Below are 25754 nucleotides of genomic sequence, written 5' to 3' on the forward strand. Positions count from 1 at the left end.
AAACGGACTCGGTAATTAAAACGGGCAAAAACCTAAAACAGTTTGTTAAAACTCACCATTTTTCCGATGGAATTCGGTGGATAAAGGACGTCGGCGAGCTGTTTACTTGGTTCCTCTAACGTTAAGTGGCCGTTCACACCATACGCCAAAGCCACGCTGAAGCCACGCAGTTTAATTTCGGCGTCCTTGTTAACTGGTGAGATCGTTCACACCAGCCGCATGCCACGCCACACCACGCCACACCGCGCTGAAGTGATCGTTCAGGATTCAGTCCTATTTTCTAGGCGTGACGCTTGAAGCTGCCAGGCATGAATTCAATGGCAGTTGTGGGCGGGTTCAAGGCGTGCCGAGCAAGATGCTGGGGAAAAGAGACTGCTCCTGGTGTGACCGGTTAAGCGTCAGTTCAGCTTGAGCCTGCCTCAACTTCAGTTCTGCCTATGGTGTGAACAAAGGCTAACTTATAAGATCCAGACCTCCGATGACTAAAATCATTCATCCAGTCAAAAGATATAGTTAAAAATGACCAATATCTAAAAAATGACAGTGATGTGACTTAAACAGTCTGGCGCTCTGCGATGACATCATAGACAAAAAGCGAGTAGCTGAAACGGACAGGGTTCACTGTTTCATAAAAAACGGCATTCTTAGAAAGCTGTCTGAGCCATGGCATTCTTAGAAAGCTGTCTGAGCCATGGGTGGATGGGCAGAGAACCTAACCAGCCTTCCCCTGGAGTCCTGCTCTGTTGTGAACAGCTGTTGGGTGGGTGAGTTTAGTCAGTAGTGTAGTATACTACTGTGTAGTGTACAGTGTAGTGTACTACTGTACTGTGTAGTGTACAGTGTGGTGTACAGTACACTACATGTAAGCAGCCTAATCTGCTGGGAGGAGCTGCTTCCCTGCGTTTGTGCCGGGGGAGCTGCCTCCCTGCGTCTGGGCCGGAGGAGCAGCCTCCCTTGCGTCTGGGCCGGGGGAGCTGCTTCCCTGCGTTTGGGCCGGGGGAGCTGCCTCCCTGCGTCTGGGCCGGGGGAGCTACCTCCCTGGCATCTGGGCCGGGGGAGCTACCTCCCTGCATCTGGGTCGGGGGAGCTGCCTCCCTGGCGTCTGGGCCGGGGGAGCTACCTCCCTGCATCTGGGCCGGGGGAGCTGCCTCCCTGCGCCTCGGCCGGGGGAGCTGGCTCCCTGCGCCTCGGCCGGGGGAGCTGCCTCCCTGGCGTCTGGGCCGGGGGAGCTGCCTCCCTGCGCCTCGGCCGGGGGAGCTGGCTCCCTGCGTCTGCACGGCTGTGCCGGGGGAGCTGCCTCCCTGCGCCTGGGCCGGGGGAGCTGCCTCCCTGCGCCTGGGCCGGGGGAGCTGCCTCCCTGCGCCTGGGCCGGGGGAGCTGCCTCCCTGCGCCTGGGCCGGGGGAGCTGCCTCCAGCATCAGTTTGCCCGGGCCCGGGGGAGCTGCCTCCCTGCGTCTGCACGGCTGTGCCGGGGGAGCTGCCTCCCTGCGCTTGGCCCGGGGGAGCTGCCTCCCTGCGCTTGGCCCGGGGGAGCTGCCTCCAGCGTCTGCTCGCCCGGGCCAGGTGCCTCCCCTCACCCCGCTGGCTCGCTCATTCACTCAGAACAAAAGCGGCGCTTGTTGCCAAAGCCACATGAAGGCTGTGCTGGGAGGCATGACGCTGATAGCTGCCTGGTTTTCTCCACAGGAACTGGGAGTAGTTTACTGGGAGGATGGCATTCACCCACCCCCACCGCTCCTTTAATTACCTCTTGTGTTTCCTCCCTGCCTCGGGGCGTGTCATCTGAAACCAGCCACTGTTAAAGGGACAGGTCAGGTTTTTCCACAAGCTGCTGGGAGTCTTCTCTGAAGCCACTGGGTCCTGTTAGTCTGGCAAGCCACAGCCAAAGGAAGTGCTCGCTCAACAGTCAACACGCCTGAAATCAGTTTGTGAATAAACAGCCAATGAGTCAAGTAAGCAAACGCAGTATTACCGTAACAGTACACAACATGAAACACAGTATTACGTAACAGTACACAACATGAAACACAGTATTACGTAACAGTACACAACATGGACATTATACATTCAGGGTTCCCATTGGTTCTTGGAATCCTTGAAAGTTTGTGAATTTGAGGAAGAAGAAAAACAAGGCCTTAAATTTTTTTTATAAGACACAAATAGACATGGGTCATTGAAAGTACATGAATTGATCGTTTTTGTGCAATAATAGAAATTGTTCTTTTGATATTTTTTTACTCAACATGAGTAAACAGATTTAACACAGCACAGTTCACAGTTGAAAAGTGTTCACACATACAAGCCTCTCTTTTGATGTCTGTGAGCCTCTGTTAAGCTGCTAGTTCTCATTATAAGCATTCTCAATGTGGTAACAGTCATTAACCTTTATCTGTGTCTCAATTTCTCAAAATATGCCATGTGGGGTCGTTGAATTTGAGGGAATGGGGCCTGGAAAGTAATTGAAAAGTCCTTGAATTGGATGTTTAAGATGTTGTGGCAACCCCGTAGATTATAAAAACAACAACACTTTCAAACTACGGTATATTATATGCTTTCACAAAGTTAGTGTGATTTACTCTGAAATGAATTAATCACGTGCATTACTCCAAACTGGTTTTCTGTCTCAATTCCCTCCCAGCTCATAAGTCTGCCTGGCTTCTGAAACATTACATTACATTATTTAGCAGACGCTTTTATCCAAAGCGACTTACAATATCACATTCTGTCAACAGTAGAGAAATCAACTATGCAACACAATCTATGACGGTTACAACCTTTTGAAGGAATAGAGTAGCACTTGTAGAAAGTAGTTTGAGAAGGAATTTTTTTTTTTTCTTTTTCTTTAGAAGAGAGAGAAAGATGTTAGTTTCAGGTGAAGCCTGAAAAGGTGAAACGATTTGAATTCTCCTTTTAACAGATGGCTGTCAAACCTTCAGGTGTGATTTATTGCCAATGCCAACGAGCAGTGTTTCTGGTTAGTTATCTGTGGAACCAACTGCTTTCCCACAACACTCGTCCTTGAGCCCTGCCTTCCCCCCTCAGCTCACTCATTTCCTGCTTGAAGTCAGGAAGGAAGCGAGAGCAGAGAAATTAAATTAGATTCACGTTTTTGTTTCAGTGCCGACTCGAGTGCCACTCACTCAAAATGGCTGCCTGCTAGGCCGCTGTTATCTTTACCCCGTGCTTTTAATGACAACATGTTGGGTAAAGCTAGTCTTGTCTGTGAAGGTTGTTTTTCTGTGTGTCTGACTGCGGCAGCCTGGAAGTGATTGAGTCGGGGCCATCTGCTGGCTTGCTGTTTTCAGCTCTACATGAACTTAGGGTTCTGTGTTTGCATGTCAAGACTTCCAGTGAACGAACAACAGTACACTAATGGTTAATTCCGTTCCTAGATCACCAGCAGTGCCACAGACCAGCAGTTCATACGTCAGGTTAGATCACCAGCAGGGCCACAGACCAGCAGTTCATACGTCAGGTTAGATCACCAGCAGGGCCACAGACCAGCAGTTCATACGTCAGGTTAGATCACCAGCAGGGCCACAGACCAGCAGTTAATGGTAAATGGTAAATGTCTGCATTTATATAGCGCTTTTATCCAAAGCGCTTTACAATCAGTAGGTACATTCACCCATTCATACACTGATGGCAGCAGGCTGCCACGCAGGGTGCTGGCACACCATCAGGAGCAATTTGGGGTTCAGTATCTTGCCCAAGGACACTTCGACATGCAGACTGGAGGAGCCAGGAATCGAACCACCGACCTCTTTTATCCAAAGCGACTAGTGGACGACCCGCTCTACCTCCTGAGCTACAGCAGTTCATATGTCAGGATTCTTTGTGATTTTAGCAGAGCATGCGTTTGTTTTGCCAAAGCATGTTAAAGGACTGTTCCAGTGTGACTGCAGTTTCTGCTCATTTTCCTGCTTTCCCCTACTTGTTTTACATCACTGCAGATGGTTTACCAGCTTTTATCAGATATTCCAAAAAAAATCCGCTTCCGCTTTTTATTTTATTTATTATTTGAACTAAAATTAGTTCTTCCAAGTTAAGAAGAGAGCAGCAGTTCAACTTCAAATCCAACTGTAATTCTGCGCAGACAGCTGGAGGTTTGTCTGTTGTCTTGACTGGGGTTTGATTGACAGGAGGCGGGGCCTAACTGAACCACAGAACAAGAGCTATTGGCTGAAAGATTCATTTTGAAGAGGAAAACCCAGACATAAGAGAGCGGAAGTGGCAGAGTGAGTGACACTGAGGTTCTGACTGCAGGCAAATCCAATTTTGTTTCTCAAATCAGATTGTTAAGACAGACTGTTTGCAAGTGATCAGATCAGATTTGTGTGTCCAGACATCACCGACCTATATTTGCATGGGTTGCTGTGGTAATGACGTAGGTTTCAGTAACTAGTACGTACACTGGTGATGTAGCTTTCCAACGTGGAAGCATGAGAAATGGCCCCGGTAGCTTGCTTCCACTCTTGCCTGTACAGAAGCTTCCCCCCAAAGGGCCAGCAGACAATTTATTTCAGTGTCGTGTCATTTGACATTGTCATCGTGTGTCGCATTGTGAGTGACGCAAAATACACTTTGAAATCCTATTTGAGCGACCAGAACGTCTGGACTGAGACACGTCTGTAGAAATCCGATTGGAATCACATTTCAAACCACCTCCAAATGTGGCTTGGATCTGATTAGCAAAAATCACATTTCATGTGTTTTCTTTGCTGTCCAGACTAAACAATCTAGATACAAAAAACGGATTTGGCCTGGCAGTCTGAACAAGGCCTCAGAGGTTTAGCAAAAGTCTTTTCAAATCTCTTTAATCATGTAGAAACAGGCAGAATTAACATTTAAAGGAATGGAAAACATGAAAAAAGCAAAATTCAAATGGTGCTGGAATTGTTCTTCAACTGTTGAAGCCGTTCTGTAAGAGAACAGAACATCTGACTGTGCAGAGGCCATGTGTCTGAGTCCAGCTGACCTAACAGACCTGCTGGTCTTGGTTCCCTCTGTAGGCTGAGAGGAGGGAGGAGGGAGATGGCTGGCTAACTGATGGCTGGAGGGAGAGGAGATGAGGGAGATGGCTGGCTAACTGATGGCTGGAGGGAGAGGAGAGGAGGGAGATGGCTGGCTAAAGCTTCTGGCATACTCTTCGCGCACGCGCTGGAGGCGGGGCTCAGAGGAGGGCGCGCGCACTCTGCGCGGGCCAAAACAGAACATACTCAGTGCGCAGCTCCAGGCTCCAGGCAGTCTGAATGAAATTGAATGTAACGTTCCCAATTCTATGTATTAAATTATAAAAAACGACCCCTCCACATTTGGGAAGGCTAAGCCACACAACTAGTTCGTTATAATCGAACAGCATGCTTTGAAGGCGACTTTACGACGGTGAGGACTCAATCACAGCAGATATCCGCTGATAGCCTACCACGGAGATCTCACAGGCAACAGGCAGCAAAACCGACGCGCTGATAGAAAAATCTCCATGGACGCGCCGCGCTGCGCTCAGCCCTCGCCCCCCGACACGCCCCGTGCGATGTCGTCATAATCGCCGTGCGCCCTATGCGCTTGGCTGGGCGCGAAGAGTATGCCAGAAGCTTAACTGATGGCTGGAGGGAGAGGAGAGGAGGGAGATGGCTGGCTAACTGATGGCTGGAGGGAGAGGAGGGAGATGGCTGGCTAACTGATGGCTGGAGGGAGAGGAGAGGAGGGAGATGGCTGGCTAACTGATGGCTGGAGGGAGAGGAGGGAGATGGCTGGCTAACTGATGGCTGGAGGGAGAGGAGAGGAGGGAGATGGCTGGCTAAATGATGGCTGGAGGGAGAGGAGAGGAGGGAGATGGCTGGCTAACTGATGGTTGGAGGGAGAGGAGAGGAGAGGAGGGAGATGGCTGGCTAAATGATGGCTGGAGGGAGAGGAGAGGAGGGAGGTGGCTGGCTAACTGATGGTTGGCGGGAGAGGAGAGGAGAGGAGGGAGATGGCTGGCTAACTGATGGCTGGAGGGAGAGGAGGGAGGTGGCCGTCTAACTGATGGTTGGAAGGAGAGGAGAGGAGAGGAGGGAGATGGCTGGCTAACTGATTGAGCCATCGCTCAGCAGATGCTGGACAACAAGCCAGATAAAAGGCTTAATGCAGGGAGTGGTTATAGGAGACTTTGGAATCGGGTTTCCTCTCCATAATTGATGTGTGGATCAGTAAGAGGATCCGATCGCTGTGGCTCAGATGGGCCTCTCTGCATCTTCAATGCAGTAGAAGCCCCAGCTTGGACGGCTGCTTGGGTTCCACTGATGGGCTTTGGAGCCCGATACCACCGTTTCTGGATCAGAACTGCTGGGAGCTGATGTTTTGGGTCGATATTATTCAACATGACACTGTGGCAGGGTGGGAAAGCCTGTGCAATGGCAGTTGGACCATGGGACACTAAAAATAAAACCAGGAGAGTAATATTACTAACATAACATATTATCACCTATACTTTCCTTAGACCTTTTTCATACAAATGACCCAATTTAGTGCACATTAGAGCCACAGAGCCCCCATTTGATGACACTTTGTCTTTTTATTGTATTCCTATTGTCAGATATAATTTTGTCCAGAATTCCATGACTGTCTGTATTGTAGGTAGAGAGATAACGGAGAAACTATGATGAAAACAGCCATTCTTCTACATTGTGTGTTCACTTCTTGTAAAGGAAATGATTGTGAAGTTTGACAATTCATAAATGTTATGGGGACCCCTGGTGATCCCTGGACCCCACTTTGGGAACCACTGCCCAACTGCCATAGACAACCAGAATAGTATTGATTCTACAGTAAATATGTAAAGAATCAGACTGGATCAAATCCCATTTTAGTAACGGGATGATATAAGAGCAAATATGGGTCTGAACCTTGTCTGTGTTGCAGTCTGTAGGAAGAGAATGGAGTCTTTGTTAGTCCAGCATGGAGCGGAGTGGGTGGGGCTACCCCCGCTCACCTGTTTGCTCAGGTTGGAGCTCAGGTTGCCATGGTGAGGGATTGACATTGATGGCTGCCCCCGGCGATGGCCCCCTGCTTTCATTGTCTCTACTCATCAGTCATCACTGTGTCTCTGCACGGAGGACATCAAGTGGACAATGGTGTATTGGATTAGTCAGTCAGTCCCTCCAGGAAATTGTGATTTTGCATCACAATAATTAATGCAAATTCAACCAATCTCCGCAAAAAATATATTTTTATTCCTGCGATTTTCCTGCAAAAATGGCAAAACAGGTTCCTCAGTGTGCATGCTAGAAATGTAGTAGAAATGGTCTTAAACTGTCTATATTACAGCAACACTCAGCCACAAGGAAAAGGTTTCAAGGCTTGTTACTGCATGAAGAAAAGCTGATGTTCTGTCTACTGTCCCTTGGGCCATCTCGGCGCTACGCTAATGCTAATGTTGCTAACAGCTAACGTAGGCTCAGGTCTGGCTGCCTGATGACAAGAGTGCCAAAGTCACCCCCTGTCCATGGGATTTCTTCCGCCATTAATTTTTCCATAGACCTTGCGTAAAATGCTTACAATTTTTTTTTACTTGGTCATGTAAAATTGTACTCGCAAAAGACAGATATAGAGCTGCAATGATTACTCCATTAGTTCCCAATCTAAATTAATCCCCAACTATTTTAATAATCGATTAATTGGTTTGAGTCATTTTTCTTTTTAAGAGGAAAAAAAGGCGAAATTATCTGATTCCATCTTCTTAAATGTGAATATTTTCTGATTGCTTTACTCCTCTAAACTGAATATCTTTGGGTTGTGGTCTGGACAAAATAAGACATTTGAGTCATCTTGGGCTTTGGGCTTTGATCAACATGTTTCACCATTTTCTGACATTTTATAGACCAAACTAATCAATTGCTTGACAATGAAAATAATTGTTAGTCGCAGCCCTAGACCTAACTCTAATATTACTACTACCACTATACTTACAGACTGCTTGTTGTGTCCTAATGAGCTGACTGATGGAGAGGGCAGGAAGACAGTCGTTCCCATGTTACAAAGCGTGCTGTGTCTGTGTCGCCTCTCTGCTATTTAAAGGCTCCGTGTAGCAGCCATGTTTTCCCCTGTTCAGCCCAACACAGGCCCGCTCCCCTACATCTGCTTTTCATTGACATCCGCAACAGAGGAATTCTGCCTGGCTGCCTGGGGGTGGGGGGGAGTGGCCTGGGTCCGCGTTCACCAATATGGGATGGGTCCGCTGATGTCTCTGGGGGTGGGGGGGAGTGGCCTGGCCTGGTCCCGCATTACAGCGATATGGGATAGATATGCTGAGGTCTCTGGACTGAAGCAGTCACTGGATGATATTTGGTTTGTTGATTTCATTTGGAATGATATAATGATAATAACCCAAAATATATTGGGCCATATCTTATGCCCACTGCAAGTGCAGGGGCAAGGGCAAGTGTTATCTCTCATTCAAAATCTCCCCCTCTTTCTTTTAATTACCACTGGGTGGCTGAAACACGTCCTTTCATGTACTGACCCAGTGGTAATTAAAAGAAAAAAGGGAGCTTTTGAGTGCTAGAAACTGGCAAAGATAACCCTTGCCCTTGCACTTGCACTGGGCGTAAGATATGGCCCATTGGCTGTGGTGAGGGAGGGACCTCCGTCATATCAGAGGAGGACAACACTGACTGGCACCCAATACCACTTATCAGGGCTTAAATTCGGCGTGGGATTGCAAGAATCGCGCATATTTTTGGCAACTCCTGCAGATCTGATCCAAAGCCACGCTGAAGGTACGCTGAAGCCACGCAGTTTCATTTCTGCATCCTTGTTAACAGGTGAGACCGTTCACACCAGCCGCACACCATGCCACGCTGAAGCAATCGTTCAGGATTCAGTCCTATTTTCCAGGCGCGTGACGCATGAAGCTTGAAGCTGCCAGGCATGAATTCAATGGGAGTTGTGGGCAGGTTCAGGGCGCTGGGATAAAGGGACTGCTCCTGGTGTGACTGGTTAAGCGTCAGTTCAGCTTGAGCCTGCCTCAAGCTTCAGTTCTGCCTATGTTCTGCCTATGGTGTGAACGAAGGCTAAGGCCATGTCCACACGGAGACGACTTTAGGTGTATCCGCTAAAGTTTTTTGTCATATAGCCGTTTCGTCCAGATGGAACCGCGTTCTGGGACTATACGTTCTGGCCGTATACGCTAATTTTTCAAAACGGGTCCCAGAGTGATTAAATCTGAAGACGCCACCCTTGCATTTCCGTGTTTACAACCCATACGCATCTTTCCTGAAACGATGACGCCATAGCCCCACCTCTCTCCACCAGCAACAATAATGGCAGTAACGTTCGTGCTACAGCAGTGGGGATCTTGCAGCAAAATATAATGCTCCTCTATTACCACCGTCAGCAACAAGTGGACACGGAGAACAGCGTGTAGCCTACAACATCCTCAGGGCTCCACCCAGCTGACTCTACCCATCCACCCCTCCCCTCCCTTCATCGGATATTTCCCAGAAGGCTTAGCGGCGGCTACATTTTTACAATAACACAAACAAAATCAGGCTTAACGTGTTAGATAGAAATTATATTTATTTTTAATACAACATGCAATTCTGGAATATTTTAATATTGGACAAAATGAAATGAAATGAAATCTAAACCCTGAGTGTAACCAACATACTCTCTTGCCCTATATATAGCCCTCGTAAATACAACGTGAATAGGGATGTGAGAGGTTTGAGGAACACGCGGTTGCACTGTGATGTCTGTGATATCCGCTCGTGTCCACTCCAACAAGACTTTAGCTTACTTGACGCAACTTTTTCCAATAAAAACACATTTATGCCATGAGTTTATATAATGTATATTTATGTTGCATCATTTAGCCTGTGCTGTGATGTGCAGGAGCGGCCAATACGCTGGGATGTGTTTGCAACATGTCTAAAGATCATGGAAGTGGATGATATCAGGAATGTCACCGATAGTTAACGTTCTATATTGTAGGCTACAGGGAGACCATCAGCCCTGCTGAACAGCTCTGCATTTGCCTGTATACTGTAGGTTTCATCATTTTATTCATCGACATGGCAAACCTCCCCGCAAAGCCAAGGGTTTAAGCTGCTGCTACAGTGAGATACACATTATAGACTGTGCGCCCCTAGAGGTTGTATGCCATTATTGACGAGATTGTCTTTCTCTGTTATTCTACAGCGGTTTCAGTGGTTTCATGTGGATACACACATTTCTTGAAACGTTTCCATGTTTATGGAAAACTTTTCTGAAACGAAAAAAAAAAAGATAGCTTCCGTCTCCGTGTGGACATGGCCTAAGGGGCTCAGCCTCCACCTTTACATAGCTGGCTCCTACTGAGACATAATTTACTAGGCTATTTGGTTTGGTAATGAATTATCTCATATCATTAGTTACCTGCTTCATAATATATTCCACAATATTAAATTAAACAATTGGGTCATTAGATATTTCCAAAACAATTGATCCACTGCCACTCTCTGATGCCACTTGCTAGCACTGTTTCATGTTATGTTACGGTGGGTTTACGGTCCAAGCTATGAATGGAATCTGGATCGGCGACCTCAGTCAGAGAAGTGAATTACTATACCGATATCGCATCTCTGTGTCTGGCTGTTTCCACTTAACCCAGCTAGGTGAGGCTGTATTCTGGCTGGATCAGTCTAACTCTGGTCACATCAAAGGAGCGGCCGCAGACAGACTCGCTTCCTCTCTATTGTCTGTTTTTCCTCTGCTGGCTGATCTTCTACGGCATCTAATGAGGGACAAAACTGGTTTCAACAAAGCAGCTTTCTCTTGTCTCGTGTGGTTCATGTTAAACGCTACAGGATCGTCTCTGTAAGCCAGGTTTCTGCTGTACTACACACACACCTTCCTGTCCCGTGCTGTGTGCAGGTTCAAGTGTACTACACACACAGCTTCCTGTCCCGTGCTGTGTGCAGGTTAAAGTGACAGTGTTTGTGATGTTTGTTGCAGAGAGGACCTGACGAGCTTCTGTCCTGCATCTCCAACGGCCCATATATCATGAGCGCCGCAGGTCAGTCCCCTCCCCCTCACTCTGTCACCTTCTGTCTGTCAGTCCCCTCCCCCTCACTCTGTCACCTTCTGTCTGTCAGTCCCCTCCCCCTCACTCTGTCACCTTCTGTCTGTACGCTCGCCAAGTCCTAAGTGTCAATATCCACTTTACCAAAAACTAAAGGACTACACCCACTTTCTGAGACACTCTTAAGCCACTTCTAAACATGAAGTCTGGACCATGTCTGGCTAGCTAGAGCAGGATATTTTCCGGTTTTATATTTCTAGACATGAGGGGTCTTTGTTTAGAAACAGCTGGAAATGGTCAGTTTTTCCTAACTTAGGAGCACCTGTGCTCCTTGGGAAAATGGTAAGCGGCCAGCCCTGCCCATCGCTATCGATAATTCCTCTCTAATTGATCTCTGTAATTCAAATTGTAATGATATCATCATTATCGTTACTAGAATTAATATCTCCAGCTCATGCAGTGTTTCCTCTCCTCTGCAGCCAATGGCAACGACAGCAAGAAGTTCAAAGGTGACATAAGAGGCCCCGGGGTGCCGTCCAGGGTCATCCACGTCCGTAAGCTTCCCAACGACATCAACGAGGCGGAGGTCATCTCCCTCGGCCTGCCCTTTGGTCAAGTCACCAACCTGCTGATGCTCAAAGCCAAGAACCAGGTAGAGCTGACAAAGAATATTCTATATTCGAATATACTGTATATTCGAATATAAAAGTCATGTGTGTGTGTGATCGTTTTTATTACCAAGATAGACTTTTATTATTGAAAGTCAAAAATCGTTTATTGAAAATCTTGTCTTAAAAAGTATGTTTTCCAGTGTTTTTACCGGCGCTTGTCTCTTTAAGATCAGCAAGTGTCCATGTGACGTTGCCCTGGCTGCGCATTGTGCACTCACGCAAGCAGCATTAGCGACAGTAGCACCCAGCAGCTTGATAGAAACGGTAGAATGTAGAAATGGTGTCTACATTACACCAACACTCAGCCACAAGGAAAAGGGTTCAAGGCTCGTTACTGCATGGAGAAAAGCTGATATTCTGTCTAGTGTCTACTAGGGCTGTGAATGGCCTCACGATTCGATTCGATTACGATTCAGAGGGCTTCGATTCGAGTACGATTATCGATGCATCTCGATGCATCTTAAATCGATGCATCACTTTTTTCCGCAATACATGATTTATTTTTTCTCACTTTCTTTTTTCTCACTGTGTGGCTACTTTTAAAATAAAAGTGCATTTGGAATTGCATTGTATTATGAGCCATAATTAAAATAAACAACTGCATGTACTTCCATTATATTTTATTTGATTATTAAAAAAAATAATAATAATAATCGATTTTTGACATTTGTGAATCGATGCAGAATCGTGCACGTCCGCATCGCGATGCATCTTATAATCGATTATTTTTGACACCCCTAGTGTCTACTGTTCCATGGGCTATCTCGGCTAACGTGGCTAACGTAGCCTGCGTCTGTGAACGTCAATAAAGTGCCAAAGTCACCCCTTCACCCTTTCCATGGGATTTCATCTGCCATTCATTTTTCCATAGACCTGGCAAAAATGGTGGTGTCTAGATTGGCCAGCAGAGCGTGACGTAGGGCTGCATCCCCCAAAAGTTGTATCGCCCTGAGCTCTCTCGCCGTACGACCTCTGTTTTTCACGCATACCCCTGCGTTGCCCACTGCCGGAGCCCGTCGGACTACTTCCATTGACTATGAATGGAGCGCGGAGGGGGGGCCAATGCGAGCATCGGATTGTGTCTGAAATGCCGCCTTAAGGGCTCATTATACTCGAGCTAGGCTCCGCGAGGAGGAGCTCCGCGAGTCACGTGTGGACCTCGCGCTGGGGCAGATGCCTTTATACTCAGAAGTGATCAGCCAAGTGATCCGCATTACATTGTACAATGGTAGTGAGAACAGCCCGTGAAAAGTCGCAATGAAATGCTATTATGTGCAGTACTGAGTGCGCTTTCACTCTCAAACGACCTACATCAGCACATGAATGAATCGCCAAACTTGTTTTTACTGAATAGCCGTTTCAGTTCTCAGCCCTGATAGCCTACTCTGTGCTGCTTATGCAAAACAGTTGCAAATCAAAGTTTAGCCTACCACATGGGTCAAGAAATGTGGTGAAAACACAGCTCAGTGTTCAGGGCTCAGTGGCTTGAAAGCGTCCATGTTTGGAGAGAAGCCGTGCGGAGGTCGCGCTGCGAGAAAAATCTTCAGGTATGCGGTCGGTGGCCTACGGGGGTCGCGCCCAACACATTGACGTCATTTGACGCTCGTGCCCCTCCCCCTTCACGGCAGGGCGAGTATAAAACAAGCTTAAGTCTTGTTTGTCAAACAGACAAGGAACCTATAAAGAAGGAAAAGACATCACAGCGTTCAAATTTTGCAATCTATGTAAGCATTTTTCAATCAAAGGTGAAACACATACTGTATGATGGTTTATAGTGGGACTTTCCATGCCTGCCCCATTCATTCTAATAGAACCCAAAGTCTAGCCCCAATGCAAAATGTTAAAACGCTGTGATGAGACTGATGTCTCTTCCTTCTATATAGGTTACTTGCACACAGAGGAAGCAAATTGTTGTATTTCTGATCAACGATATCATATATCATGTTATTTTTGAGGGCTTTAAAGCATGAATGACAGATGAATAGATCTGGGGGCTGGGGCTATTTAAAAAATGAATAAATAAAATAGAGATCCGGGACTATTCATAAAACATTCTGAGCTATAGCCCCAATGCCCAGGCCTAACGACACCCATGCATTCAAGCCTCTCTCTTCTTAATTGTTGTCTGTGAGCTTCTCTAAAGCCTGCTAGTTCTCACAATAAAAATGATCAATGTTGTAACAGTTTCTGTAACTGTGTCTCAAACTATGGCATGTTGGGTCCTTGAATTTGAGGGAATTTGGCCTGGAAATATCTTGAAAAGTCCTTGAATTTGACGTTTAAGAAGGTGTGAGAACCCTGCGGTGTCCCATCCCATGCTGAGCCATGTCCTCATCCTCTTCAGGCCTTCATCGAGATGAACTCAGAGGACGCTGCCCAGACCATGGTGGGCTACTACTCCACCATGACACCTGTCATCCGCAACCACCCCATCTACATCCAGTTCTCCAACCACAAGGAGCTCAAGACAGACAACTCCCCCAACCAAGTGGTAACTAACTCACTCTCTCTATCTCTGAAGCGTTTTCTGAAAATTACAATTTTTTAAAATTACATTTACGCTTCAAAAGTAATAAAAGTGGTCCTCATTTGTGAAGATTATCTTGCTGACGAAGTTTGTGGTTTCATAAACTTTTGTTAACCACAGACCTTAGTTCAGACATTTAACTGAAATTCCCATACAAAAATCCCATTGACTTTTAGGCGAAGGGACCAGGAAGTGCAGGGACTTCTGGGTAAGCCTACAAAAATGTTATCCCTGCAGTACTCTATTCTTCCTACAGACTGTCTGCTGGTTCACATTACAGCCATTTGCTTTTCATTGAACAGAGCGGCTACTAAGGAGGCGGCTTCCCTGTGAGACACGCTGTGTTTTGTCCCAAAAAGCTGTTCAAAGAGTTTTGCTCCAGAAGATATCCACCTCTGACAGAGAAGATATCCACTTCTGACAGAGAAAATATCCACCTCTGACAGAGAAGAGATCCACCTCTGGCAGAGTGACTCCTGCTCTCACTAAATTAATTACACTGCAAAATGAGAACGGGTTTTGTAGCTTTGTAAAGGCCAGGAGGGAGCTGAAGGCAGAGAGATGTTGTGGAAACAAACGGAGCAGCTCTCTGCTCTCTCCCTTCCTTCCTGGTATCGTGCAAGGAACCTATAACGAAGGAAGAGACATCAATCACGTCACAGTGTTCAAATTTTGCATTGGGGCCAGTTCTATTGAAGTGAATGGGGCGGGCATGGAAAGTCCCACAATAAACCATCATATCTGTGTGGTTTCACCTTTGATTGAAAAATGCTTCCACCAGATTAAAGAAAACACAATTCATAATAGAGTACCACAGGGATGACATATTTTTGTAGGCTTACCCAGAAGTTGCTGCACTGCCGGATCGTAGGGGGAAAAGGCAATGGGATTTGTGTATGGGAATTTCGGTTAAATGCATGAAATAAGGTCTGTGGTTAAAAAAGTTTATGAAACCGCTAAATTAAATGCGTAAATGCGTTTTTGCTTTAACGCGATTTTCAGAAAACCCTTCAAAAGTCATAAAAGTGTTCCTATTTGTGAAGATGATCTTGCTGAACACAAATTTCACTGTTTTATATACTTTTTTAACCACTGACCTTATTTCATGCATTTAACTGAAATTCCCATAGAAAAATCCCATTGGCTTCTTTTACTCCTACGAGCCGGAAGTGTTAGCAGCCATGTTTTCTGGACTCATTCCTGTGGTACTCTATTTGGTCATGTATCATGGTGTAGTTGGCTCATCTAGCTCTATTTTGGACCAAACGGGCTGGAGTTGAGCTCTATGCAGCTGCTGGACAGAGCCATTATCTGTTTGGAGACCAATAATAAGGAAAACAAATGTGCACATTTAGATTTAAAAAAAAATCAACATCACATAATGTGTTTTCTTTAATCTGGTGGAAGCATTTTTCAATCAAATATGAAATGACACAGATATGATGGTTTGTAGTGGGACTTACCCTGCCCACCCCATTCACTTCAATAGAACTGGCCACAATGCAAAATTCAAATTCTGTGACGTGAGTGATATCTCTTCCTTCTTTATAGGTTCCTTGGTATCTTGTGGTTTTGCCGACATACCGTCTCCTCCAAGCAAAACCTCCCCCGTTCCAAACACTGTTCCCACGGCAACTGCATGCTATTGGCAACCAACGGGGACCACCGCTGTGTGTCATTTCCGCCCAATCAGAGCTGAGCAACTCTGTTCCAGAGCGCTGATTGGCTTGCCGAGTTGATGTAAACACAGGCCAGAGGAGGCCTGTTGGCTGTTCACAGTAGAACCTGTTTAGAGACACGACTTGGTCTTATCAGAAGCTTTGCATTCATTCTTTCATTTACCTTTGAATTCAGCAGGCAGCTGGGAGCTGCCCATACAACCATTACCCCAATTTACCCTAGGGCAGTGAGTCTCTCAAAGTGGGGTCCGGGGATACCCAGGGGTTCCCCGGTACAGTAGGGATGAAACGATAACGGCTCATTTATACTCCATTTTCATACGTAAATAGATGCGTCCGTGTATCCCAAAAATTGTGAATACATTATTTTCAATATAATTACATCCATAAGTAACACAATGATAGAATGTACGTATTTACTATTTTGGTCATGCGTTTTATACCGTTTTTTTTTTCTTCTTTTTTTTGGGCGGGGGAGGTGGGGGGGGGGTGACACTGGGACAAGATCTGATCAAATTGGGGTCCATGGTCTAATTTGTTTAGGGGTCCTTGACGTGAAAACTTTTGAGAACCACTGCCCTAGGGTATCAATTGTCAATCAGTGTTAATATTGTTAATTAGTTCCAATGTCTTCACTTCACTTTCTCTCTGTTTCCATTTTCTCTAAAATGTCACCCTACCGGTTTTCAAAGGCATTTAGTGTGTAGGATCCAGTCCTGTCTGTGTGAAGCATTCAGTCGAGGGACGACCACATTTACATTTTAAATAATGTGAAACACTCTCCCTCACTTCTACAACACATCTTTTTGTATCTTTCTCTCTAATTTGATTGGCCCAGGTCAGAGTGTGTGTACCGTGGCCAGCAGGGACAAAGTATGAGCCTAGGCAATCGATAGGAATTATTTACTCTTATTGAAAGGGGCTAACCTGGAGATTTGTGCATCTCTCTCTCTTTCTCTCCTCTGTGTGTATGTCTCTCGGCCTCAGCGGGCCCAGGCTGCGCTGCAGGCGGTCAGTGGGTCCCAGGTGGGCGGCCTGGACTCGGGCATGGCGCCCAGCCCGGTGCTGAGGGTGGTAGTGGAGAACCTCTTCTACCCTGTCACCCTGGACGTGCTGCACCAGGTAACACCTGCTCACTCCGAACACACTACTCTTCTTCTCAATTTGTTTGTTTTCAAAACACATAGTACAGAAGACAACATGATAAACTTGTTCCAAATCACAAGATTATGGAAAGACATCTACCAAAGCATTCCGATTCCATACTCCGATTACTGTATAAATGTCCCCCATGATGTACTATGGCTGACATGACATACTCATCTTAATTTGTCTGCCGATCACTGTTAGGGTTCATGAACATAGGTAGATACAGTATCTGCTTCCCAGTGTAACAGGTCATTGGACACAATGAGTGCTCTGATTAGTCGACAGCATGCATAGTTAATGAGACACCCTGTGATCTGTGGGCTTTTTGAAGGTCTCCTGGTTGGCTGGTGTCCTACTGGGCTTAAATCAGCAGAGAAAACCCACCACACCCAGAACAGAAAGCCACCATCTGACCAGTGAAGAGCCACCAGCATCCTTTACCAACACATCAGACACCTAGAGTGACACATAGAGCTGCGACGATAATCCATTGTCAGTTGTCAACTATTGAATTAATCACCAACTATTTTAATAATCGATAATCTGAGTAATTTCTTCTTCTTTTTTAAAGTCAAAATTATCTTTAGGGTGTGGACAAAACAAGACATTTGAGGACATCATCTTGGGCTTTGGGAAACACTGATCGACATTTTTCACCATTTTCTTGGATTTTATAGACCAAACAACTAATCAATTGATCAAGAAAATAATCATCAGATTAATCCACAATGAAAATAACACTTTGTTGCAGATCTAGTGATTTTTCCCTTTCTGCATTAAACTCACAACACTGCTGTTTCAGGCCTCCAACCACCAAGAACATGAGTCTTGTTTGCTTGAGTTTCACTTGGTAGTGACGAGCTGCGTCTCTCAGGTTTTGAAATGGTCTGACAAACTAAAATGAATGTCTATGTTGTCTTCAGATCTTCTCTAAGTTCGGCACTGTGTTGAGGATCATCACCTTCACGAAGAACAACCAGTTCCAGGCTCTTCTGCAGTATCCTGACGGGATGACCGCCCAGCACTCTAAACTGGTGAGCAGTGCCCTCTGCTGGCCACACTGCCACATGATCTTCCTTATTTTGTCAGTCATTGTTTTGATGATCATTAAAAAAAACTGACACAGTAGCCCTAGCATGAAGGCACATGTCATATCTTTGGTGTTGGTATTAACTTTGTCCAACTTTATTTTCCCCTTATCACTTATCCTGGCAAAACAGCTGCTGGTTGATTTTAAAACAAAAAGCATGAGAGTCCAGCCATTCTTTCCATACTGAATGGGGAACTCTCTTCCGGGGCAGGGGACGTCACGTGACTGTTCAGCTCTATAATCGCATGTCATCATTTGCGCCAAAGATCGGATATTGATAAGAACCGAAGGCATATACCTTACATCCTGGCTGCAGCGCTGTTGTCAAAAATGGATAAGAGGCTGAGCCTCGCTTCTGCTTTCAATATACGATACAATATACTTTATCTCCCTTCCAGGCGATAGACCGGAACACAATATGGCTGCCTCTATACCTCTGCAAAATGTTCGTCCAGAAACCACAATATTGTTATAAATATCAACAAGCAGCCAACAGATATCAAATGGTGGGCTTTATGTAAAGAGCGTGACTCGAACTGGTCGACAGTTATATCAAACTGGTCATTCAGTGGCGTTTTACTGCCATGTAACTAACGTGAGTTAACTAAGGTTAGCTAACAGCTAGCTACTGCCAGAGGCTCTGATTACATGGGTGGGAAAGGGGGTTCGTTGTGACGTAAGAGTAGACGAAATCAGCCACTTTGGAATGGCGTGGGAGGCCGAAGAGCGGAAGCGGGTTTGAACCCCTAGAGGGCACTCTCGCTGCCTGAAAATTATACAGTGCAGGGCTTAAAATTCGGCGCGGGATTGCGGGAATCCCGCACATTTTCCCGAATTCCCCGCATATTTTCAATTTATAAAGGGGGAGTAATCCCGCAATGGTTTGTGTGGACTAGGGATGGGCATCGAATTTCGAATTTTCGAATAATCGTTGTTATTATCAAGGTCGACTTTTATTATTGAAATTCGAAATTCGATTTTTTTTTTTTTTTTTTTTTTTTTTTTTTTTTTTTTTGAGTGAAATGTTGCATTGTCTCCCCTGATTCTAAGTATAGTCAAATCGCTTGGTTTGAGCAAGTACAATTTTTTTATAAGCATTTTAAGCAAGGTTTATGGAAAAATTAATGGCAGATGAAATCCCATGAAGAGGGAGAGGGGGTGACTTTGGCACCCCTTTGGCACTCAGACCTGAGCCTACTAAATATTTAATGAACCACTCATGATTGTCAAAACTGTTTTTTATTTTCGAAAATGTCAATGTCATGTAACATGTTCTTTACTTCAGTGGTGCAATGCTTGTTTGAGCTAAAAATCCACAGCAGAAGCTTTTTATATTAATTAATAAAGCCGTAGACTTAGAATCAGGGGAGACAATGCAACATTTCACTCACACAAAAAAAATTTTTTTTTTTTTTTTTTTTTTTTTTTTTTTTTTTTTACATTTTTTTATTTATTTTCGAAATTCGAATTAAATTCGAATTTGGCCAGCGAATTTCGAATAGTGTTTTTGCTAGAAATGCCCATCCCTAGTGTGGACCGATCTGTGTTTGTGCGGAACGTTGCTGCATTCAAACGACTGGCCAAATTTCACTTCCTTGGCCAGTTGACAACAAACATTAGCATGCTAGCTCTGTCCACTCAGTCGTCTCTCGACATCAACGTTCCTCTTCTGGTTTCTCGTGGATACAGACAGCTGCTTGCAAACGTGATTGATCGCTGGCTAAAAAGGAAAACTACGTCGTCAGAAGGGGGACCCGCTCAGAAAAAACAAACGGTCGAACAACAAAGCACTTCTAGTGGTAACGTTAACGTAACACCGAGTAACGTCAGTGTCAGTGATGTTTACGGTATTGACGATGAAGAAATCGATAGTGACAATGACATTAATAACGTTAATTCTCCCGATGCCGAGTGCCAGTGATGTCGACTCGACGTTGTTGATGATCCAGAGAACGAGAATGACGTTAATGAACCTGAGACACGCAGCACACATAATGTAAAGATAAAAAAGATCTAACCTAAAGATAAGTTTCAGCAGAAATGGTACATATTATTTCCATGGCTTGAGGCTTGAGCAAAAGGAGGGTGAAATGAGCTGCTCGATTTGTAAAATGCATGGTGCTGTGTGAATTACATAGTGAATTCAGCTGCTTAACATTCTGTAACTATGTACTTTTATAATGAGTTGAGTAGGCTAAAGGATTTGAACCCCTACTTCAACTTCTACCGGAGTCTATTTTTAGTTGAGTATTTGCACTTTTACTGGGAACTCGGGTTAGTGTCTCGCCCCAAAGTCTATAGATCTCCCCCAAAGTCTATAGATCCCCCCCAAAATGTATAAATCTCCCTTATCTGAAGAACATAAGGGGGAATTCCCCCCTAGTTTGCAAAGTGAATTTTAAGCCCTGCAGTGTGTAGAACAGTTTATTCTCAAATGTGGAGATTTTGCCCAGAATCCTTCAGCAACACACCTCAAAAGCCATATATTGTACATTGGTTTAAAGCTGAACAAAATGTGTTTTAAGGTTTAGTTACCCTTTAAGTTACTTTTATATTTTTCTTGTGAAGCACTTTGTGACTGTGCTCTAAAAATAGAGTTTTTATTGTTATTCTAGTGTGTGTGTGTGTGTGTGTGTGTGTGTGTGGTTTTAGTCTCTGGACGGTCAGAATATCTACAATGCCTGCTGCACCCTGCGGATCAGCTTCTCCAAGCTGACCAGCCTCAACGTCAAATACAACAATGACAAGAGCCGTGACTACACCAGGCCAGACCTGCCCACCGGAGACAACCAGCCCACCATGGAGCACCCCGCCATGGCTGCCTTCAGTAAGGACACGAGTCTGCTGCAACACTACCACAACCTTGTTCACACAGTATAACTAACACTTGAACCTCTAACCCTGCAATGTTGGTGCCTTGCTGTGGGGGAGTTGAACCTCTAACCCTGCAGTGTTGGTGCCTTGCTGCGGGGAGTTGAACCTCTAACCCTGCGGTGTGGTGTGCTCTCCCTCCTCCACAGCTCCAGGCATAATCTCTGCGTCTCCGTATGGAGGAGCGGCTCACTTTCCCCCAGCCTTTACCATCCAGCAAGCAGGTAAGTCTCCAGGCAGAGCACCTTCTGCTTTACTGAGGCCAGCTTCAGTCTCCAAGCCTCCAGGCCAGACGCAGTATAACATGATTTAACTCATTTTCTCAGTCACTGGGATCCACTGTTCAATTCAGCATACACCCAATCCACCAACTGGCTTTTTATTTAAACTAGAAATATCGCGCATACCACTAAGGCTTAGTCCTTTGCGTGGCTGACCCGAGTTCGAATCCGACCCGTGCTCCTTTGGCAGTTGGCACGTCATCCCCTCTCACTCCTCACCTTTTCTATCTATCTACTCTCCTATCCGATGTACACAGAAGTTACGATTCGGTACGTACTACCTCGGTTTCGGGCTCACGGTTCGGTACGAGTTCGGTACAACGCGGGAAAAGCAACAACAAAAAATCCCAAATGCATAAGGTTAGGTTTGTTTTCATTTTTCAAAAAATTGAATACATTTTATTTGGAAACTGTGACATTTATTTTTGAACAGACCGTACTAGTGCTCCACCTAGTGTCATAAATTGCTACAGCATGCCCCTGTAGTCTTTACCAGCCACTACAGCCCTCCTCCTCTAATACCCGGATGTAAAGTAAACCGTAGTCAAAGTAGTGGAAGGGAGATAGATGGCATCTCATAGAACCAGCAGTTTGGCAGTATTTTGATGCAGTAAATCAAAATATGGTTGTGTGTTTGTAGGCTGTGTCAGATAAAATGACATATAACATTAACCACTCGATCGACATTCAGCACAGGCATGTGGACGCAAGGAAGGACAGCAGGACCTGATGCTATAGCATCTAACACGTTAGCCACAGAAGCTAATGCGTTGCCATACAAGATAACATGGCAATGAATGACTGCACAAGATGCTTCCACTCAACTTTGTTGAGGGCAAAGGCTTCCGAAAGTTAAATGGACTATATTTAGCCTGAATACACTGTGCTAGGGTGAGTTGTCGATGTTTTCTGATGTGCAATGTTCATAAACAGCGCAAGATGATTTCGATATTGACAGTTATGACAAATGTAATTAACGGAGTGTGTATTGATGTATTCGTCGTATAGCTACACGCCGAACCGTGACGTCACAGGACGAATACACGTACCGTGACTGTGACACCCCTAGTGTGTGTGTGTAAATATATATATATATGTATATATGGTATGTACTGTATGTATATATTGCACACTTCGCACACTCATTTCCAGCGTGCCTCGCACACTCGCTTCGCCGATTGTGAGCCTTGCGGAACCCTCTGCTTTATTATAGTAGTGAGTTAACATGTACTCTTTTATATTGGAATTTCACCAAAATACACTGTGGAGGGCAGATAGCAGATATAGCAAGCAGTATACGAACCGATTCAGACTTATTATAGTAAGCGCTGGTTGGTGTTTTGCATACATGCTGAAAGGCCTTGTGTCCTGTTAACCAGGTGTGGAGGTTTTCTGATAAGCTCGTTAGCGATAGTTCACTGTGCTGTAGAGGTTATTTGGCGAAACCCTATTGATTGAATGCAGTTTTTATCTTGGGAGTTGTATCGCAGGCTGCACGTTTCACCCCTCTCATATCTCCCAGTGTCCCCCTTTCCAGGGCTGACGGTCCCATCGCTCCCAGGGGCCCTGGCCTCCCTGACGCTCCCCGGGGCCGCCAGGCTGGGCTTCCCCCAACTTCCTCCTGGACACTGTGTCCTGCTGGTCAGCAACCTCAACCCAGAGGTTAGTATGGAACCAAACGTCTGTCTGTCTCTCTGGAGAAAAAACTCTTCTTCTGACTCTTCTGAAGCTCCTGTTTTATTACTTGTGCCAGTTCTGGTCTCTTACTTGATCATTCTACCACTTTCCCTCTGTGTTAAATGATTCCTTCAGTGTTGGTGAAAGTTAGCCCCATTTTCCAGATTAGCATCTCTCCCTATCTTCATTTACCATCACAGCAGAGACCAAACTAGCTTGTTGTAGCTAGAGTAGGGATGTGTGCGACTAGCCGGTTAAACGTCGTCCGCTACCTCGCTAGTCGGCACCAAAAGTGCTAGTCTGTTAAACCAATTATTAAATGAATAATGTTATGTTTTAACGCCGTTTAACTGTTGCGTCTACGCAGCCACCCACCGGTAGCCCCCCTCCCCGCTAATGCCCGGATGTAAACAATCCAGCATCGGACAGAGATGAAATCTCGGTTTGGCATTATTTTGATCTAGATAATTAAAATAAGGTTGTATGCAGGCTGTGTCAGATAAAATGGGCATATACTGTAACCACTCGACCGGAGCAATACCAATGCATAACCACATTCAGCACAGGCATGTTTACATACGCCTGCAAGGACAGCAGGCTGGTGGTGCTTGCTAGCACTACTAGTTAGCCACACTCTGCAAACCAATATTATGACATTGTTTTTGTTTACTGACAGCCGCGCAGACGCTGTGATCCTGCTCTGTCTGAAATGATAACGCAGCTCATCACGCCAATGAATGACTGTGCAAGATGTGCTTTCACTCAACTTTGTTGAAGGCAAAGGCTTTCCCAAATGTAATGGGACTATATTGAGTTGAAATTAAAAAAAGTCGAGTCCGCACACTGCTAAAGATGTCTCGGCGGGGCTTTCGCTGACTGATGGCATCAGGTGGGTGAGGGAAAGGTCAGTGTGGAAAACGAGGTGAACTTTGACCAACAGCAGAAGAATCCTTTAACTGACTCCCAGTAGGGATGCACCTTCTCCACAAATTCCGAAATCGATCATTGGTAACGTTAACGAGCAATCAATCGAGTGATTGTAATTAAAAATACAAAAATTTTCAAACCATACCAAATGCGTTTTTCCCCAATAAAACCTTTATTTATACAGCAGCAACTTATTGTATATTTCTCACAGCATTGCATAGCATAGCCTATGCTATGAAACGCATAAAAACGTAGAGGCATAACTTTTAGACATGTCTACATTTGCCCAGAATCCCCGCCGCGGCCGCTGCCTAGGTCCAACAGGGGCTCACTTACCCCAGATTGTTTATTTTTTCTGCTCGCAGTGCGTCGCAGCCGTCGCAGCTCTTAAACGCTGATGCCGAGTTGCTCAGCTCCAGTCCAGGTCCAGTCTAGGATCCGAATGAACATTGTTCAAGTGATTGTTGTTGTACGTGCGGCGCAACTCTTCCTCGCTGATGGTGGGATGGTGACTTCTCTGAAAAGGGCTATAGTGATGTAGCCATGTGTCCAGGTCCGCCTATTACGTACACTTAACGTTATAACACGCTTCCACATTTATTCTCAGACAGCTAGTGCCTAGCGTTAGCACACTCGTCAACAACATAATTCCCCACACTTCCTGTTCTACGGTAACTCTGAGGGGACATCCACAGAGCCTCCATACACACTGAACAGTCTGTTACAGTGATATCATTGCGCCCTCTGGAGGATTATTGAAACTTTTTTTGAAAACACCGTTCTACTGACAGAATGCACGTTGCTTTTTGTTTTGTTTTGATCTAGTAAATTTTCACATGCTCGAGTAAATCCTTAACGAGCGAGTAATCGAGCTTCGATTAATTGTGTGCATCCCTAACTCCCAGTGAGGTCAACAGCAGAATCCGCTTCATAGATCATCTTCATAGAAATTATGATAAAATAAAAAAAACAATTTCATCTCTTGAAGGCAAATTCATGTCCAGACACAGAACAAATCTCCACACAGCAAACTTTTTTGTTTCCAATATTTTATTTAAAATAGTTTGGAACAATGCACAGACAAGACAAACGAACATGCTCAGACACAGGAAAAGAAACAAAAACGTTCATATATTTTCGACATTCAATATTACAACGTGATTACCAGCCGCACAAGGTGCCTATGTGCTTGTGAGAGATATTGTGCCCGGGATCCCACGCAAGGGGTCCATGAGAAACCAGCCAGGCGAGTCACCCTTCACCCCTAACCTCATCGAGGTAGGCTAGAAACGGTCCCGAATGGTTGAAAACTTTTTAAGGGAATTGGTCCTCAGGAACCTAAGTCTCTCCATCCGTATAACAGAGGTCATGTTCGTCAACCACAGTTGGAAAGAAGGTGAAGAGGAGGACTTCCATTCCTTCCAAATTATTTTTTTTGCATCAGTTGTACCCTGTGTTGCACAGCTGTAGGTTCAAAGAGGACTCCGAGCAGAGTACCAGTCAAATATTTTGGCCCAATATATTGCCTAAATATTTTGGGCAGAACCAGAAGGCATGAGATAGTGTGCCCTCTGACACTTGACACCTGTCACACAGTGGTGAGACAGAAGGGAAGATTCTGTGCAATTTATGCCTGGAATAGTGAAGCCGGTGAGTGACTTTAAATTGATTGGTGTCTGCTATTAACTGAGCAGAGTTGTACCACAGACAGACTCCTTTATAGAAATCAGTGTTTTATTAACTCTTCAGTAATGTTCTGGTTGTTCTCCCTCATCCTGCAGTATTATAGGGATGCACAATATGAAATTATTTTCAGCCGATAAGATAACCGATAATTCCTG

General features: G+C 45.3%; 1 protein-coding gene across 4 annotated transcripts in view; it reads left to right on the forward strand.

The window, feature by feature from the left end:
* Positions 1-25754, forward strand: part of ptbp1b (polypyrimidine tract binding protein 1b) — a 44552-nt gene that overhangs the window by 9604 nt on the left and 9194 nt on the right. For 3 of the 4 annotated variants that reach the window (XM_083648006.1, XM_083648007.1, XM_083648008.1), the window contains exons 2-9: positions 10975-11035; positions 11521-11693; positions 14057-14203; positions 16906-17040; positions 17991-18101; positions 20810-20984; positions 21178-21252; positions 22832-22971. In XM_083648006.1, coding sequence (XP_083504132.1) covers positions 11023-11035; positions 11521-11693; positions 14057-14203; positions 16906-17040; positions 17991-18101; positions 20810-20984; positions 21178-21252; positions 22832-22971 — 969 coding nt within the window. In that variant the 5' untranslated portion in view covers positions 10975-11022. The remainder of the gene's footprint in view (positions 1-10974; positions 11036-11520; positions 11694-14056; positions 14204-16905; positions 17041-17990; positions 18102-20809; positions 20985-21177; positions 21253-22831; positions 22972-25754) is intronic. The other variant, XM_083648009.1, reaches the window with a different exon arrangement.

This window comes from Poromitra crassiceps, assembly GCF_964638095.1.
Source record: "Poromitra crassiceps genome assembly, chromosome: 12".
NCBI lineage: Eukaryota > Metazoa > Chordata > Actinopteri > Beryciformes > Melamphaidae > Poromitra > Poromitra crassiceps.